This window comes from Lacerta agilis, chromosome 1 (genome assembly GCF_009819535.1).
Source record: "Lacerta agilis isolate rLacAgi1 chromosome 1, rLacAgi1.pri, whole genome shotgun sequence".
Taxonomy (NCBI): domain Eukaryota; kingdom Metazoa; phylum Chordata; class Lepidosauria; order Squamata; family Lacertidae; genus Lacerta; species Lacerta agilis.
In genome coordinates, this window is record NC_046312.1 from 18,745,856 (window position 1) to 18,764,775 (window position 18,920).

The window sequence follows — 18,920 nt, forward strand, 5'->3', positions numbered from 1 at the left end:
ACTGACCCAAGAATGGCCCGCTAATTTCAGGTGCAACCATATAGTTGATGGGATATTTCAATGAAATACTGTTTGAGGCTTACATTAACACAGCTTGTTACTTAAAGTGATTGCACAACAATTTTTAAAAGAGAGAGAGAGATCACCTGTTTTATTCTGGCCTAGAGGCCAATGGGCAATTTAAGTTAAGTGAGGCACTGTTTGTAGCAGTTCTTTGTTATCACTTTGAGTTTTAAACCACTGAAACCAAAGAAAACACTGCCATCTGCTGGTAATAAAGCAATTAACAATGCTTCTCCCACAGAGATACGTACTTAACATTACTGATTGGTTCAAATACAAAAAAAGAAGAAAGCTTCTTCAAGCTTAAAATTAAATCCCCCCCTTTCAATTGTTTGTATTCATGTGCTTCCCCCCTACTCTACCATGCAAGGTTAAGTTGGACACTATGTGATAATATGTAATAAGTACCCTATTGTTTGTCTTTTGAAAAACAAAGTAGGCCGGAAAATAGCAATTTACTCCCCCCCCCCTTTTAAACAGACTCAAACTGAGCACACTGTTAATTGATGGTTTTAAAACTGGCTTCTATTTACTGAATACTTTTCTCGGCATCGTTCTTTTCACATAGTTTTCCAACTAGCAAGAGACAATTAAGTCAATTTTACCATTTTGAGACACCACTATTTTACACGTTTCGAAAGAAACCAAGCCACGGTGGGATTGTGCTGTTTTTTTTATTGTTTTCCATGGAGAAATACATCATCTGTTTACAAAATAGCTCTTGAAAAATACAAGGAGTACAGATACTATAAAACAAAGCAACTCCAGTCATGAGACACCTACGTACATCATGCGAAAGCAACAGTCTGATCTCCAGGTTATGAAAACTAGAATTAAAAAGTCACTATACAGAAAAGATTCCAAGTTCCCAGCTTGGCAAAACTTGGGTGCAGATACATGAAACGTTTAATAAAATGAAAAAAAAAAATTCCTCATGTGTAAACAAAAACGAGACTAAATTTGTGCCTGGCAAGTTCGATCTAAACTCCATAGCTACACAAAATACACAGACAGTTTGTACACTTCAACTGTTAGTTAAACCTTTTGGACTGGGTCCCAGGGGAGAGGGAGGGTGCAAGGTAATATTACGGGAGCGAAGGTTGGGTCACAGGAGGCTGTACAGGGCGAGGGCAAGTATTTTGTATACTAGGCATCGTAGACAAAAGGGCAGAAAATAAAATATTGGTTACTGCACAACTGGGGAGGTCGGGAGAATAAGATGCAATCTCTTGGCTTTGGAAAATTAACTTATGGGGGGGGGAAGGGGAAGAGCAAGTAATTTTACTTTAACATGGAAATGCACATGTAGGAGGATTGAGCACAATGCAGGGAAGGAAGTCATTAAACATGCTGATCAGAAAATATGGGAAGAGCAATTTAACCATCCCCACTTAATTTTGATTGAATCAAAAGTTATATATAGCTTGTTATCTCCATCTGATAATCACTGGCATTCCTCACTTTCTGCTTGCTTAAGTCACGTGAGATTTTCATACCTTTTTAAACAAAGTTGCTGCTAGTCATTTTTATAGCTCTACAGAACAAAACGAAGACAACTGGGCAAGGAGAGCTTATCAGGTTTTCAAGTGCCTGCTAGAATTGTGATTTAAAAGAAAACGCTCAGAATGTAAAAACTGCTTTCAGGTGAACTATCTAAAAATAAAATAAACTTAAAATCCTATAGGTAAGAAAGATCTGCCTTCACATATATATATATATTTAAAATTTGAGATGTTTGTAATGCAGACAAGACTTTTATGGAGTGTACAAAACTCTTATATTTAGTGATGAAAAGGCCATCAAGACAGAGTTAAATACGTCACAGGCACACTTTATTTACTCCATTTCAGTCATGGGGCGGGGGGGACGGGGATGTGGCACTCGTGCCTGAAGGGCCACAGAGTTATAGAGCTTTTGTAACTACCATCACGACCAGTTAAAAGAAATACCAGCATTTGATGGATGACATTAGTCCAAATTTATGCATACAAACTGAAACACAAGTTAAATGCAAAAGCTTTTCTCCCCCCCACCCCCTAAGAAATATGATGACAGGTACAGGAAGGGAATAGGAGGGGATCTGATTAGCTGAATGAAAAATTATTTGCTTTTTGATAGCTGATTTGTATGCACCATAAAATAATCCTACAAATAAAAAATAGACCACTTCTTAATCAAGCCCCACCAAATACCCAGTACTTGTTTTCTCAAACTTATAACCTCAAAATTTGACATTTTCTTTTAAAGTTTTACTCTGGGTAAACAGAGCTAGATACAGCGCATACTTCAGTACACAATGTATCAGATCATTCTCTAATTTGAAGGTTGCAGATATTGAAGAATATCTTCAATAAAAAATAAAAAAAACTATCAAGCTGAAACGCTAAAATTAGTCATATTTCAATAAAAAAGTACATAAAAGTGCATTTTAAGGGATTCTTTTGCCAGTTTAAGCTCTATTTTTGTGTGTGTGTGTGTGTGTGTTCCAAACAATGCAACAACATAAATCCAATTGGTGTCAAATATGGCTAGAAATAGTATTCCCATTCCTTTTGAAAGGCAGTAATCCTTTGAAGTATTCAATGTAACTGTTGCTAACACATTTAATAGTACTCCTGACTTCACATACTAACCTGGACTTCCAGATCAAGTGATTATAGCCCAGCAAGGGAAGTGCAGAAAACACACCTAAATCCATCTGTGTTCACTTTCTCGTCTTGCACTCTCTGTTCTCCATTTCAGCATTTAGAAGACAATAGGTTGAATTGGCAGATACTGTTTATGGACCCCTGAGGTTGGTTTTATCGATTCAATCTTAGTTTTATTGAATTTTTGATAACCGGAATAGGGTTTGCAGGGAGAGCAGGAATATCTGAAAGGTCTGTACTGGGCATTTTCTGATGGAGTGGAAAAGTGAGAAAAAAGTGTTAGGACTCATAATTTCAAGCACAAATGGAATTAGGAACATGTCCAACAATGCCAAGTGTGTTGCATTATTAAATTCTCCCACTACCATAATGGTTTCAGTCACGCAATATACCCAACCTCTTTATTTTGGCCTTGTAGGTAATAAAAATAAGGAGGATTACATAAAATTTACATAAGTCAATGTCTGGGTCCTAAACTCGTGGTCCTTCACCCTTCCTCTCTTTGCCATTTGGGTTGGCAGGGGATCCTGGCACAATGAGAAATGCAGTCGATCTACCCTTCTGCTAGGATGTCTACAAAGGCATGGGACGTCAACTGACATGCTATGGGGAATGCATGAATGCTTGCAGGTGGAGTCATAGAGCTGTAGGGTTGGAAGAGACCATGAGGGTCACCTAGTCAAATCCCCTGCAACACAGGAATCTTCTGCTTGAACTCATGACCCTGAGATTAAGAGTCTCGTGCTCTACCAACTGAGCTATCCAGGAGGATAGCAAACAACAGCTTCTCGTCCGTGGCTGTGTGGAACAGGTCTCTGGACCACTTGTAGTATCCCCAAAACTCTACCTATCATAGAGTTATTGATGCCTTGTGCGATTTATTACTATGAAACGAAACTTGAGTACCTGAGGAGCTTGCAGTGATACTGTTGTCTGAAGGGTTTCGGGTTGAGAGGCCATCTCTGAATCTGTATCAAGTGCTTCCTGAAAAGGCAGAAACAAAAATGGTATGAGCTGGATCCAACCTAACTTCAGCACCAGGCATTGAAGAGTTGATGCTGTAGCACAGCTGGTAGCACACAAGCTTAATTATCACACAGTATAATAATAACAGTGTTGGCGCAGCATCTTCCACAAGTTGCTCTCCTTCATTAGAGGCTTTTAAGCAGAAGTTGGAGGGCCATCTATCATGGCTTTTTTATTTCAGATTCCTGCATGGCAGGTGGTTGGACTACATGACCCTAGGGGTACCTTCCAACTCTTACGATTCTATTATTATTCACTTAAAATGCAGAGCATGCTCAAATCTAAGTTTACCACTTACTGCTGTGGTAACGTATTTTACTCCGTGTCCTGTTTATACACTGCTATTTCACCCTGTTTAATCTGCAGGGCGAAGGGGGAAACAGTGATTTTCTCATATTCCCTGGCATTGTGTGTGGGGAGGATGGTGCCTTTGAAAAAGGGCAATGCAGTGGTATCTCGGGTTACAAACACTTCGGGTTACAGACTCCGTTAAACCAGAGTTAAGAACTTTGCCCCAGGATCAGAACAGAAATTGTGCGCTGGCAGCGGGAGACCCCATTAGCTGAAGTGGTAGCGCAGGTTAAGAACGGTTTCAGGTTAAGAACGGACCTCCGGAACGAATTAAGTTTGTAATATGAGCTATTAATGCCAAGGAGGATAGAAATAGTTACACACTATTCCTGAGATTTTCCATACCACCTATTTTAAGCATTATGGGGGTAAGTACTGTAAACTCCTGCCTCTTAGAGGTCTTCCAGGGTTAGGTTCAGCAATCTATTGCTGGCCAAGTGCAAAACAACAGGCAAATATTCAGCAGTAAAATGTCAGTATCTACACAACATGGGTGCTCCAAACAATCAAAAGAGTCTCGTTGCATCTTAACGACCAACAAATTTATCATGGCACAAGATTTCACGTTGACAGATGCATGAAGTGAAATCTTAAGTTGGCAGGTATATAAAGAAGAAAATTGTATGGTGGGAGTTGGGATGACAAAAATAATTACAGCTTAAATTTATATTAAACAGGCACACCTTTAACAGCATAAGATTGGTGATAATTGCTGAGATGACTGTATTAATACCTGGAGGGGGCAGGGAACCATTTGCAAGAAACAGTCAGAGATAGCACAGGAACCATTGCATTGGTCAGCTAATTAACACATGTAATGTGATAAAAATCTTTTGTCTCAATTTAACCTAGAAGTGATGCCACTTAAGTGATCGATGAATTGTAATTCTGTTGTTGCATTTGATTAGCTATAGCGGACTGGATGGATCTTTGACCTCATCTAGCAGGTATCTTTTGTTCTTAATATGCTGAAGCTGTCAGAAATGGAAAATGCTAATTTTTAGCTGCTGTTTTCAAAGTAAGCATGGATTTACCAATGCAATTTCAAGCCTGTTTTTTTTGCTCCCAAACCAATCTTTTTTCTCACTTATGGCTCTCTGCATTATGCGAAGTATCTCCACGAGGCACAAGAAAACAAAGTAACCCAAAAACTTGAATACACAAGCATCATGTTTCAGAAGCTGGGGGAATCAGAGTACAGTGGTACCTTGGTTTAAGAACAGCTTAGTTTATGAAAAACTTGGATTAAGAACGCTGCAAACCTGGAAGTAGGTGTCTTGGTTTGTGAACTTTGCCTTGGAAGCAGAAAATGTTCCGCTTCCTGCTGAGTGTAATTTGAGTCCACTTGCTGCTATGGGAAAGCACGCCTTGGTTGAAGAACGCTTTGGTTTAAGAACAGACTTCCGGAACATATTAAGTTTGTAAACCAAGGTACCACTGTACTACAGTTGTATGAGAAGTTTACCTTAGTTTCTGTTTTATCGTGATCACTCGTATCAAGACAGCTAGCATCTTCATTCACTTCCTCCTGTCACAAAACAGAACAAAAATTAACATCTTAAAAAGGACAGCAGGCCATGATGCAAGACTAACCTACATGGTTGGAATTAGAGGAATGTCAACTGAAGAGGATGAATGGGAGGCAACGTTCCTGTCCCCTCCTCCTGAGAAGCCTCTCCCAAGGCACAAGGATGTGGATTCTCCCAACACGTTGTGTGCAGATAACGCATACACCCCTCTCACTAACCCTGCTAACTCTGGAATCACCTAGGAATCTTCCACAGGATGTCTAAAATAGCTGGAAAAAGCAACTTGTAGTGAGAAGGCTGAACTGTGTTTTGCTTGCATTGCATGTTAATTGCTATGTTATTTTCACTTGTATTGAATTGTTCACAGAAATCTCATTGGCTGTCATAGGCAACCAATGAATTCACCTGAATTCACCACCTATTAAAAACGCTGCTCCCAGCACTGAGGAATTAATCCTATAGTTCTTGTACCACTTCTTGGCAGCATACACAAAAAACTCAAAATCAATAGTAAATAAAATTACCTCTTCAGTCTTTATTTTTTTGGGAGACTCTTCTTTATGAGGGGATGATGTCCTCTTCACACCTGCTACAGGGCTAGTTACTTTCGTTGCGGTGTTTCCTGAAGGTCTCTGTGGTTGGTTGACAAGACGGGTTGAAGAAACTACTCTAGAGATGGTAGGCTTTGGTGGTGGAGAGATGGCTGGCTGTGTGGCAGTTTGAGGAATGCTTTCACTTGAAGAACCTTGGGAAATACATTGTAATGATTACCATGAAATCAAATATTCAGCATGTAATCCCATGAGCAGGGCTGTACATTTAGAACTAAAAATAAATCAATCAAGAGTTTGGTGCCTAAGCAATCTAAGACCTACACTGAGGAATTTTGTGGCCTGGATAATTTTATCCAATTGTGCAAATCTCCATAGTTTTCATATTGTTTGTTATCTGTTACCCAAATTGCTATTTTATACAATTTATTCCAGCTTTCCAAATCATGTGGCTATGGGCCACCCTCAATCACTGATGAACTTATTCAACACACCTCTCTGGCACCTGATATTTCAACAAGCATTGCTCACACACTTTAAAACATATCTTTATGTCTCAAAAGGCTACCAGCTCTCTTTAAAAATGAAACAGAGTCCAGTTTCTCAGGAATCAACATTTTATACTTCTTTTGCACTCCCACAGAATCACAACATATGTACAGCTCTGCTCAAAGACATTTCAGTTTTCAAGGTCAAACTGCATTCAACATGAACATTAAATGGCTACTTGGTGGGGTGGAGGAATCAAGCATTTATGTAATAATACATCATACTACAAAACATGGGTTTCAGTACTTAATCTTGCCCTTGGGAAATCTGGTATTGCATTAAAAAAAAAGGTTCTAAGCCTTGTTACTGAGCTTTAAGCAATGACTGAAGGCTCAATGGTCATGAGTTTTGTCTTTCAGTGCTCAGAGCTCCACAGCAGGAAATACTGCCATCTGAAGGCATGCAATACATCAAATTTATAATTCACAGTATTTATGCTGAGTTTCAGATCTGGGGCTCCTTGGCAGAGCTCTCAATGCCATGCCAGAGAATTCCAAATATTGACGACCTGACATTATCAAAAGAGTAACTTTGCTTATGTTACTGTCTAGAGGAAAGACAACCATTGCATCACATTCCCTAGCATTAAGATACTGACCAGCACTGGACAGCTGGTTAAATAATGGATTATTATTCACATGTTTTATTACATGCACACTCTAGGGCAGGTTCATATTTTCTGTTTCCATACTGCCAAACTATTTTAGGGGTGGGGGACAAGGACAATAAAGCTGGAAAATAACTCTGATTATGTCAGAGGAACAATGCCACTTAGCTGCAGTGCGATCATTGTATAACCATATTGTGAAGAGCACAAATACCATTTTAAAAGATTCTGAATTTCCAAAAGTAATTCTGCTGTTTGCATTTTGGCTGCTTTATCAGCATGTAATTTCACAATACAAGTTGCAAAGTATATGACAATATTTGTACTACAAGTAAGTTTCTGCCAAGTGGCAAATCACCAACAATTTTAAAGAGAGAAAAAAATGACTTAATGGACAAACAACTTAGAAAGGTAGTATTTGCATAAAATTATTATGTTCCTACCCCCTGAGCTTTCACTGGAATTTGTTTGTGGCACAGTGACTTCAGAAGCCTGTATGTTGGTCACAGATGCTGCCGTCACAGCTGGAGGAGGACTGCTTCTGCTAAAATATTTTTTTTGAAAAAGCACAACATATTCATGAATTAAAGTAAGCCTACACAACTTGCAACTCACCAAGTCAAATAGTTCACCAGCACTTGATAAGCCTCCTGGATTTACTATCTCCCTAGGGGTGTACAAACAGGGTAGCTGAACCTGGCAAGCCAGAATACATGGCTGAGGGGCTGCATTCAGCTTGGTGGGCCACAATCTGTACGTGCTCAAATCACAATTATCAGCATATACGTTTCAATCCATCAGAAAGGATCAACATGGTGAAACGCCCTCATTGGCAATTCTGCACACAGTGTTAGAAGAGACTGTCCATCAATGATAGAAGACAAAACATAACAGGGAGAAATAATGCTTGCTTTTGTCTGAATAAAATACTACTCTAGCACCAGGAAGTTCTTGTAAAAGTACTATGCTTGTGATGGCTGAAACAGTAGCATGGGAAGAAGGAGCAATGATGCTTAATTAATACACCTAGAAAGTAGGGATGGATGCTCTACATAGGTGCAGAACCCCTATGTGGAAATGTGCCGAGACAAAGAAGAAAAACAAACCCAGCAAGCATTTGTTTCCTTTTACTTTGAGATAAATATGTGGTTTAGAGAATGTTGTCATCAGATAGCTGAATTCTTACCCCTGAGAGCTTCCAGAACTGTTCAATGGACTTGTCTTCATAGCACTAGTAGGAGAAGGCACAGATGTGCTGTTATCACTATCCATAGATAAGTCTAGGCTGCTGTCGTTCAGCGCTGTCAACTTGACCCCTTCTGTCGAATGCTGAAATCGGTGAGACCATAAATCACAAATGCTATTCAGGAGCAGTAAGAAACTCTACTGTGATTTGGCAGAAAGTTAGTGACATCCTATGTGGCCACCTGTCAGCAGGACAGACTTACGATGGTGCAACAGGAATCCCACCCCCCACCCCCAAAATCTGCCCTGGAAGTGGGAGATCCTCCAGGGCAGATTTGAGAAGGGGATGGGTGACAGAGAAAGAGAAGTCCGCTCATGCCATGCCGGTTATCTTTAATTCACTCTCTCCTATATATCAACACGGAAGCTTTGTACATGTGCAAATCCCTCTGCTCACTGAGAAGAGTAATGCCTGATGTGGGCTGTATTGTGCTTGAGTGAGGCATCTCTAACTGACACCACATCAGAAAATTCCCCATTATTTCCTAAAACTGACCTTTTTTGGGGGGGGTCAAAAAGTAAGCAACATTGCACAAACTGGATCGATCAGATGCTGCTTTCTTATCACTATGAGGAGCAGAAAAGACTGAGTGTCTTATTACAAAGTTGAGATTGCTTCATAAGCAACATTTGAACAGGGACATAGATGCTTCTGTACACCTAACTTTGCAGTAGGTCAGTGATCCCTCCTCTTTGTCTTTTCTTATGCAATGCCCATCACTGGACTTTATGTGAAAGGGTATTCCAGATGAGCTGGTACTTAAAAAGGGACCCCTGACCATTAGGTCCAGTCGTATCCGACTCTGGGGTTGCGGCGCTCATCTCACGTTACTGGCCGAGGGAGCCGGCATACAGCCTCCAGGTCATGTGGCCAGCATGACAAAGCCGCTTTGGCGAACCAGAGCAGCACACGGAAATGCCATTTACCTTCCCGCCGGAGCAGTACCTATTTATCTACTTGCACTTTGACATGCTTTCAAACTGCTAGGTGGGCAGGAGCTGGGACCGAACAACGGGAGCTCACCCCGTCGTGGGGATTCGAACCGCCAACCTTCTGATCAGCAAGCCCTAGGCTCTGTGGTTTAACCCACACCTTACCCACTGTTAAAAAATGAGCAAGTTTCACTAACTTGAAATGCTTCAGGAATTCTGAGCAGTTACCACCCAAACTACAAGTCAAAGATAATCCCAGAATCATGTCAGAGAAGACAAGAAGGGTAGGTTGCCTACAGAGAATTTGGGCATCCTGTAATTATGACTACAAATATTTTATGACAAGTTAGTATCATCAGAAATCTGGGATGCTAGAATATGCTTGTATTAAGAGTATACACACATATATTTGCCAGTTCATTTGAAGCTTTACCTTTTTCTTTTTCTGAAGCACATGACTAGGTAGCAATTGATGAAGTTGCTTCCTTTTAACATGCATTGCAGCAATTTTCATATCCATCTCAAACATCTTGCTGTTTATTGCTTGCCTATAAACTACATAACGAGAAGACCATTAAGATGTTTTACATTTGGAGAAAGCCCATTACTTGCCCTGAAAGAAATTTGCATTCCTGAGAATTCTGCTTTTGGAATGAAAAATGGTACTTTCTTCAATCCTGAGAAAAAGGAATATGCAGTGTCGCATCATCATGCCAAATGCCTTTCTCCTAACTTTTCAAAAGGCATTATGTGATTATGAGTATTTTTGCCTCGAAGTTTCTCCCAAGGTGTCAGATGGAAAGAGTTGTTACATCTTGTATAGCACCTCCTCTTGGCTGTAGGCAGGGTCACACTACTCAGACGCTAAGGGACGGGGTTATCCACCTTCCCAGACTGACCTCACATGGCTAGCAAGTTAACAGGGTTTTGCTGCAGCTCATAGTTCAGGCTCAAAAAGCTGCACCTACCCAATCACAACTGGGGGTACAGAGATAATAACCAAGGTTGTGTAAGTAATTATGCAGAAAAGTTGCATGAAGCCTCTCTTCCTTCTCGCCTTCTTTAAACTTCAACACTGCTACCAGCAATGTGGTTGCTCCTGTAAATCTTTTTTCCTCTCTTAGCACCACCAAGTCACAGGACACATTGCAACTCCCTCTACTCTTTCTAAGCCCCCTCTCTGGTCCCCCCAAAATCTGGTTCTGAATATCATCTGAAATTCTCTGCAGCAGCATTTCACTAGGGCTTTATGCGAAACATAATAATCATATGTACGCCTTTAAATAAACACATTTTTTTCCTGCAAAAATTATGGGCCTGATCCAACAACTTAGCAAGGCAGTGCAAAGAAGAAAATTCCCAAAGAGCTGCTCTTAGCCACTTTGCTACTCCCTGCCAGACCTTTTTACTGCCACACTAAGCCAAGGTTTGGCTTGGCATGTTGTCTGAATTTGGTCTTGTGGTTACAATCTCTCCTCACTAACCACAAGCTGTAGCCAAGAACAAACCATGGCTTAGTTTGGCAGCTATAAGGACTGTGGGGGAGCTGCAAACTCCTTTTGGGGAATTCGTATGTTTGCAGTGTGAACTGGCACTGGAAGTGGGAGTTGGTATTAACAGCAAGATGAGAGACAGGTGTTCCACTATGAAAACATGACACCTTCCTATAACTTCAATGCAATATGGAAGTTGGAAAGAAGTAAGTTCAGTGTCAGTGAACCTTAACACAGTGTAGCGTAAGAATGGAAATTCCTGTACTGCCTTGCTATGATAAACAATGCTTCAGAAGTGGAATCTCTCTCAAGAGAAGCCTGAACTTTAAAGCTCTTTCTACCCAGGATGCCTCTTTATTGTCTTTTTTTGCTTCACAATTCTCCATTTCTATCTTTTAAAGAAAAGCTTCTTCGCAAGTTAACACTTTTTTGCAATGTTATAAAAAGTGGAGAGCATTCTGTCTTTTCAGCCCTCACTAACTACCACCATCACGATCACAGATAACCAACAAGTTTTAATATTGCTAAGTGACTATTCTGCATGTTATGATTCAGATGGGATACAGACAACTGGTCCACTGTGGAAGTTGCAGCACAGGGCGAGACCAACTTTGCTACAATGGTTACCACTGGCCCTGGTCACAGGATCAGACTATTTATACCAACAAATGTTGAAATAATTGTTATGAAGGAAAATATTTTGCTAGCAGTTGTCAATAACTGCAAGGACATCTGTGATCCAAGGCAAATCACAATTGACTTTGCTGTCATATTTTTAGAGATAGAACGATTTACACGAGTGAGTCAAGCTTACCAGTGTCAGTAAAAGACTGAATGTCATATGTAAGATCAACACTCAGATTTTCAGAGTTCTCAGTTTTCTTAAACACTAACCCAATCACCCACATTGTACGAAACTCTTCCCTGCAAAATAAAAATAAAAACCACCATCACAAATGAAAACAGCAGAAAATTCTAAAAATACACCTTCCAGTAACCAACCATTTCCAACTAGTATTAATTAATTACTGCTACTCTTCAGCAGCCAACCACAGAAAATTCATATTGGATGCTATAAAACAGTCACAAAAAACCTAAATAACTTGAGAAACATCATGGTTTTAAGAATATTTCACTTTAAATCATAATCTAATAATCTAATTCAGATTTACAAAAGAGAATCTGCTAAATGTCACTTTCAATAGAAGGCCAAGTCTGAGTTCTAGATCCACATTAGAATTCCAGCTCATTTGTGTGATTTTCTACAATGTGATGCAAAAAAAAACCCCCACATTTATTTTTACCTTTCAGATGCATAAACTGCACCACTGATTTTTGGTCTTAAGTAATTTGCAACAAGCAACACCTCTCCAAAAGTAGATACACAACAGCATTTGTCTGTTTTGACGACAATCAAGTTTTCAGCTGGGACTGTCTGGTGCCTGATCTATAACAGTAAGGCAGATCCAGAGGTGCCCTTCTGCAAACAAGGCCTAGAAAGTTTAGTTTACCATTATGTGCAAATGTGGCCAGTGTCTTCACGCTAGCTCTTGTGCAACAGTTCATGGAACAGCACAACTGTTATATATATTTTCCTGCTAGTACATTTCTGGATCTAAACCAGCACTTGTAACACAGTAGAGGTAGTTTAAACAACATATTGTTTAACACACTCAGCATCAATCTTTCTATTGGTTTCTATTTCCTGTATGTATTGACAAAGAACAAGAGAGTTCCTCTTCTGAATGACGTTTTTATATTAGAAAGAAGTGTAAATCTTGTTAAAGCATCTGACAACACTAACAGGTAAACTTGATTCCCACCCCTTCACTTTCAGTAAGAAGTTTCTGCCAACAGTCTTATTAAGGAGCCTTACTTGTCAGGATTTTCCTTGGGTGCCGGGAATGACTGAGGATTTACATGAGCCAGTGTGATGAATTCATTCTTCTCCAAGCTTCCAACCAAAATACGGATTTTTGACTCTACCAAGCCAACCCTGAATAAAAATAAACTTGTTAATACTGAATACTGCAAATAAAGATACTCGTTTTCTAGTTGAGAAAAAGAAGCTCCAATTCAACTAGTACTGGAACACACACAAAAACTGGAAGGTAAGCACAAATGTAATGCAATAATTTTTACTATGTGTGCTATGGGTCAGTACCCAGAGATGCCATGAACAGAGTTCCATTCACAACTCAAGGAGGTTGAGGTAACCCTTCAAACAGTGTGGGAGGTGGCAAAAAGGATGTAGGGGGAATGGGCAAATGCTTCTTTCTCCTTCTGTCAAAAGGATCAAAAGTCCTTCTGTAAACTTTTGTCTTTTTTGCTTTTATACTCCTAAATAAAACTTTCCACCTACAATTTGTTTCTGGATTTTGACCCCCGCCCCACTGCTGGCCATCCCATTAATATTAAACATCTTGGAATGCAGAACTGAGACCTCTCAGAATAACCCCAAAAGTGCTCTTAAAAACTGAATGAACTGCTTATATTAGAAAGAAAAGGGGGTGAAATGCTGCAACATAGACTCTTCCCCATAATCCTAATACTACAATACTATACATAGGTATCTAGGTATCTGAAGAAGTGTGCATGCACACGAAAGCTCATACCAAGAACAAACTCAGTTGGTCTCTAAGGTGCTACTGGAAAGAATTTTCTATTTTGTTTCGACTATGGCAGACCAACACGGCTACCCACCTGTAACTAGGTATCTAGGAGTTAACTCAAGGTTATAGGGATTGAGCTCTCTGTGTCCCTTAATTTTAAGGAAGCCTGTGCAGTAGCAGCAGGTTCAACAATGGCTTAGCAAAGGCTGTAAACTATAACACAGCTTTTGCATTTCTAGTGAGCTACAAATCAAACCCTAAGGTTTCTAAAAATACTCTAAAATATTTGCTCTACTTAAAAGTTTTATACTACTTTTTTGAAGTAAAATAGCACTCAAGAAAAAGAAAGTGAAAATATCATGGCCTTCATGGCACTTTCCCTCACTCACTGGTTTGCAAGGCCTTCAAGTCAGATTAGACCCAGGAGTAGGCAAACTAAGGCCCGTGGGCCCGGTGCGCCCCAATCGCCTTCTCAATCCGGCCCATGGACAGTCCGGGAGTCAGCATGTTTTTACATGAGTAGAATGTGTCCTTTTATTTAAAATGCATCTCTGGGTTATTTGTGGGGCATAGGAATTTGTTCATCCCCCCCCCAAAAAAAAATACAATCCGACCCACCACATGGTCTGAGGGACTGTGGACTGGCCCACGGCTGAAAAAGGTTGCTGGCCCCTAGATTAGACTGAGAAAACACTTAATTGCTATCCTGAACTATGAATAACTCGGAAAAAGCGCTTCATCAAGTTCAGCCTAGCATGCCCTTCCCGTTCCATTGTATTTTAAGGCAGGAGTTCCTGATAGCTCTAATTAGCAGGTGTTAAGACAGGTGGTCCTGCACCCAACTGCTCCTTCAGAGTGACTTGTGCAGCCTGAAACATCTTCACATCCTTAGACTATGCACTAATTATTATTATTATTATTTAAATTTATATACCGCCCTAACACCCACAGGTCTCAGGGCAGTTCACAGGATAAAATCACAATATAAAAACACAAAACATATAATCATAATAAAAACAAGATCCAAATGAAATGTTAACTTTAAAAGGGGAAGGAGGCATAGGGAGAAGTCACGTACTCACCACTCTAGTCGCTGTTTTTCTGTTGGTGCACTTGCTAGAAGTACAATATAATGCCTTTGAAGATAAAAAAACAACAACATACTATATGATCTTGATTTTGGAAGTTCAGATTATAACTGGTATATTTTCAACACCTCATGAATTACCGATAAACTAAATCTCATTGTAAGATTATCAATGCCTTCATAGCTTCAGTCAATGGGAAGTAAATATTCATTATGTCTAAGCTACAATTAAAATTCAGGTGACCTTTAGAAGTTATTAAGTTGCTAACATTTATCTGAAAGAGTTGTATTTGTCAAAAATGTATTAACTAATAACATTAGTAGAATCAGCAGAAATATACTCACAAGCCACGTAACTGTAACTGAGGGCAAACAGGGATAAATCGTAATGGGGGGGGGCTTTATTGGGAAGGGTAACATAAATGTATTTTTAATCAAAGGAAGCAGGCAGGTGTTATTTTTACAGTGCACTGTTAAGAAATGCTCTTTTAAATATTAGACATCCCCATGATCCATACCAAGAACTGTGACAAGGCTGGTAAAGAATCAAAATAGTCCTGGAATACTACATGAATGAGCAGAGCCTTTGCAAGGCTCAAGTGACACCTCAATCCTAAATACAGATTGCAATCCGGAATACCAAAGGTGTTTTGCTGTGAATGCAGGGGCAGTGTCCTTCAGTTGTGTGCCAACAATGCTAGGCTTTTTCTATTGAAATAAAATACTGCATTTGTGGGCACATGGTTTCTACATGGTCTATGAGAACACCTCTGGCAGGATGCAGTAGTGCAGTGTTTTTCAACCTTTTTGGGCAAAGGCACACTTATTTCATGAAAAAAATCACGAGGCACACCACCATTAGAAAATGTTAAAAAATTTAACTCTGTGCCTATATTGACTATATATAAAGTAATTCTCTTGAATTTTTCAATTTTTCCCACGGCACACCAGGCAACATCTCGCGGCACACTAGTGTGCCGCGGAACAGTGGTTGAAAAACACTGCAGTAGTGCAATGCAGAAAGCAGAATTTAGCAAACTCTCCCCATGTGCTGATTAGACTTCAATATAGGCAGAAGAACCGCAGCTCAGTATTTATTTCTCTATCCAATTTATATACCACCCTTCCTCCCTTGCAAAACTGCCAGATCAAGGGAGATTTTATGGGGGAAATCAGGTGGAAGAATTCAGCATCACCAACTGCCCCAGCATATACTGCCCCCACATCAGCATTACAAAGCAAACAGGCAGTTGGATCTAGATCTGCTGTTGCATCCACTTTTGTGAGTTGGATCCAGCAGAGGCTCCTGCTCCACAAACTGGACACTCCCATGGGCAGAGGGTGGCAGTTTTTGCATTTCTCCACGAGGCCCTCAGCTGTTAGAGGGTGCTGCAACACTTGGGAGCAGATTTTTCTGGACAGAGATCTATAGGAATGAAGGGGGAACTGGCCTCTATTGAGCAAACATGATTTACTTGATAAGTGAGAATACTGACTCTCTTCCTTCTGCAGGAGCACCCATTTTTGTAGAGTTCTGCTCCATGCCAATCCTAAACACACCCCAGGACTAGGAATATTGATTTGCAAATGTGGGCCTGTTGGACACATTAAAAAGAATAAGGCTTGTGTTTTTCAGAAAGGTTCCTTGTAAGATAGCAGAATCTTATCAGAACCTGTAACTCCATTTTTAGAAACTGGTGCAAAAACATGCACGTTAACAACTGATTATTGTAAGTAGCAATTTAAGCAAGTCCCAGTTTACAGCTCTTAAGGTTAGGATTAAAATAAAAATGGAAGATAGGGGGAAATTGCCAAAGGTCTGCAATCTTTTCATATACACAAATTATAAAGAAGAGGCATGAGCATCTTGGTGCCAATATGTACAGGTTATTTTCTGATGTCATCGTTAAGTGGCTCTTCCTCCCACAGGAGTAGTCTAGTTTTTTTTAACTGAAATAATATATACCGTGTTTCTCCTAAAATAAGACACTATCTTATATTTTTTTTTGCTCAAAAAAAACACAGTATGGCTTATTTTCAGGGGATGACTTATTTTAACCGTGTCGCATCGATACGCTGCATAGCCACGCCTCCCCAGGCTGTTTTAATGGGAGGTACCACGTCACTATGGCTTCTTTTCGGGGTATGGCTTATTTTTGGGGAACGGCTTATATTTCGCAAATGCATAGAAATCCTGCTATGTCTTATTTTATGGCTATGTCTTATTTTAGGAGAAACAGAGTAACAACTCATAATATATCAGCAGAATATAATACATTTAAATATAATTTTAAAAATGCTAGAAGCAGTTTTTTTTGTAAAATAATTTGCAATGCTACCTGAAGGGCAAAAGACACTTTCTGAAAACCATATTACAAAATGAATACTGGTGGAATTATGGTGATTCTAAAGGGTGTGTTTTTTGTTTGAGATGCCATATGACTGCAACTTTAAATACCAGTCTCCTAAATATGCCAATCAAACTGTTTCTGTTGTAACCATAAACATTTGGAGTTAATCTTTAGTTGGTTTCTGTAAGCACACAGATGAGAAATTGGCATTCAGAGAACATGGTTTACTTAGCTCCATGTGTAGCTACCAAACACCTTAATCAAAAAAATCTGATCTAGATAAATTATGGATCTAGTGTGCACAACAGTTTATTGAAGAGGATTGTTAGATTGCAGTCAGCATAATTTGTAAAACTGCAGACAACTCTGACCAGCAATACAGTTGGATTTTCTTATTAGTTGGCATGTAGGTTTTTCAGCTGGAGTCCAACAATGTAGTCAGGGCTGGGGCTTCAAATTTTTATAACTAGCCCTCAAAAGACCTGTTTGACAGTGGAACAGACTCCCACGAGAGGTGGTGGACTCTCCTTCCTTGGAGGTTTTAAAGCAGAGGTTGGATGGTCACTTGCTATGTATGATCTAGTTGAGATTCCTGCATTGCATGGGGTTGGACTTGACCATCAGGGTCCCCTTCCAACTGTACAATCCAAGATTTATCAAACCATTATCCAAGACTGTGGAACTCCCTCTGAACTGAGATTAGACAGGCTACCCTCCTTGCTGAACTTGAGCATGACTTAAGACTTTCTTTTTTTTGTGTTGTGTAGGCTCCTTGTTTTTTTTTTAAATAAAAATGCTTTATTTTAATGTTTCAAATTATAATACATACACATATTTCCGACAAAACATACACAACCTACAGACATTTTTCAACATCTTAAAAACCAAACACTCCATCATACTTTCCTTATCTTCATCACACCCACCACCTTCCAACACCCCACACCCCACCCTGTGCATGACTTCCAGTCAACTCAGCTATAATTTCTTTCTGTTTCTCCTCTAAGACTTTCTTGTTCCAGCAGGCATTTTAAGATTGTACTTGGTTCTATGATTAATTTGTACTGCTTTATTGACCCATTTTCTGTGGATTAATTTAATGTACACAGCTTAGAAATGTGAATAATTAAGCAGTATATAAATGTCTTAATAAGTCTACAGAATATTACTAGAGTAATTACGAACCCTAAGGTTTTGTTTGTTTGTTTTTAAACAGACCTTTCTAAAGTGGTCGTATGGTGACACCTACAAATTCCTATTCTGAATTTTTTGGTGAATCAATTGAGGAAAAGCAGGCTAGTTCGTGTTCATCCTTTACTGCAAGGGAAGCTGTTGTCCAGAGTGCCACTGGTATAGCTCTTAAAAGGTAAAGGTACCCCTGACCATTAGGTCCAGTCGCAGACGACTCTGGGGTTACGGTGCTCATCTCACTTTATTGGCCAAGGGAGCCGGCGTACAGCTTCCAGGTCATGTGGCCAGCATTCCTAAGCCGCTTCTGGCGAACCAGAGCAGCGCAAAGAAACGCTGTTTACCTTCCCACCAGAGTGGTACCTATTTATGTACTTGCACTTTGACATGCTTTCAAACTGCTAGGTTGGCAGAAGCAGGGACCGAGCAACGGGAGCTCACCGCGTCGCGGGGATTCGAACCGCCAACCTTCTGATCGGCAAGCCCTAGGCTCTGTGGTTTAACCCACAGGACCACCCGCTGTTAGGCATTGCTAAAGGAACTCTCTGGATTCTGACCTTTTGAATAGTGTCAAGAGTCTGGGACACGGATATATCATATCATATCATATCAGTCATTACAAACATTTTCCTTGATGGAAATTATTAGCTGGCCTATTTGCTGCTTTAATTTAATGCATAGATGGGA

The 18,920-nt window shown here is 39.9% G+C and overlaps 1 protein-coding gene across 2 annotated transcripts in view; it reads right to left on the reverse strand.

Annotated features, from left to right (window-relative positions):
• Positions 1 to 718: 718 nt before the first annotated feature.
• The window catches only part of PAPOLA (poly(A) polymerase alpha), a 44,091-nt gene continuing 25,889 nt past the window's right edge, over positions 719 to 18,920 (reverse strand). Inside the window, exons 13-22 of one of the 2 annotated variants that reach the window (XM_033140234.1) lie at positions 14,690 to 14,743; positions 12,872 to 12,991; positions 11,810 to 11,919; positions 9,936 to 10,057; positions 8,511 to 8,653; positions 7,768 to 7,865; positions 6,142 to 6,362; positions 5,554 to 5,616; positions 3,618 to 3,695; positions 719 to 2,960 (exon numbers count right to left, since the gene is read on the reverse strand). In XM_033140234.1, coding sequence (XP_032996125.1) covers positions 2,865 to 2,960; positions 3,618 to 3,695; positions 5,554 to 5,616; positions 6,142 to 6,362; positions 7,768 to 7,865; positions 8,511 to 8,653; positions 9,936 to 10,057; positions 11,810 to 11,919; positions 12,872 to 12,991; positions 14,690 to 14,743 — 1,105 coding nt within the window. In that variant the 3' untranslated portion in view covers positions 719 to 2,864. Of the gene's footprint in view, positions 2,961 to 3,617; positions 3,696 to 5,553; positions 5,617 to 6,141; positions 6,363 to 7,767; positions 7,869 to 8,510; positions 8,654 to 9,935; positions 10,058 to 11,809; positions 11,920 to 12,871; positions 12,992 to 14,689; positions 14,744 to 18,920 lie in introns of both variants that reach the window. The other variant, XM_033140226.1, reaches the window with a different exon arrangement.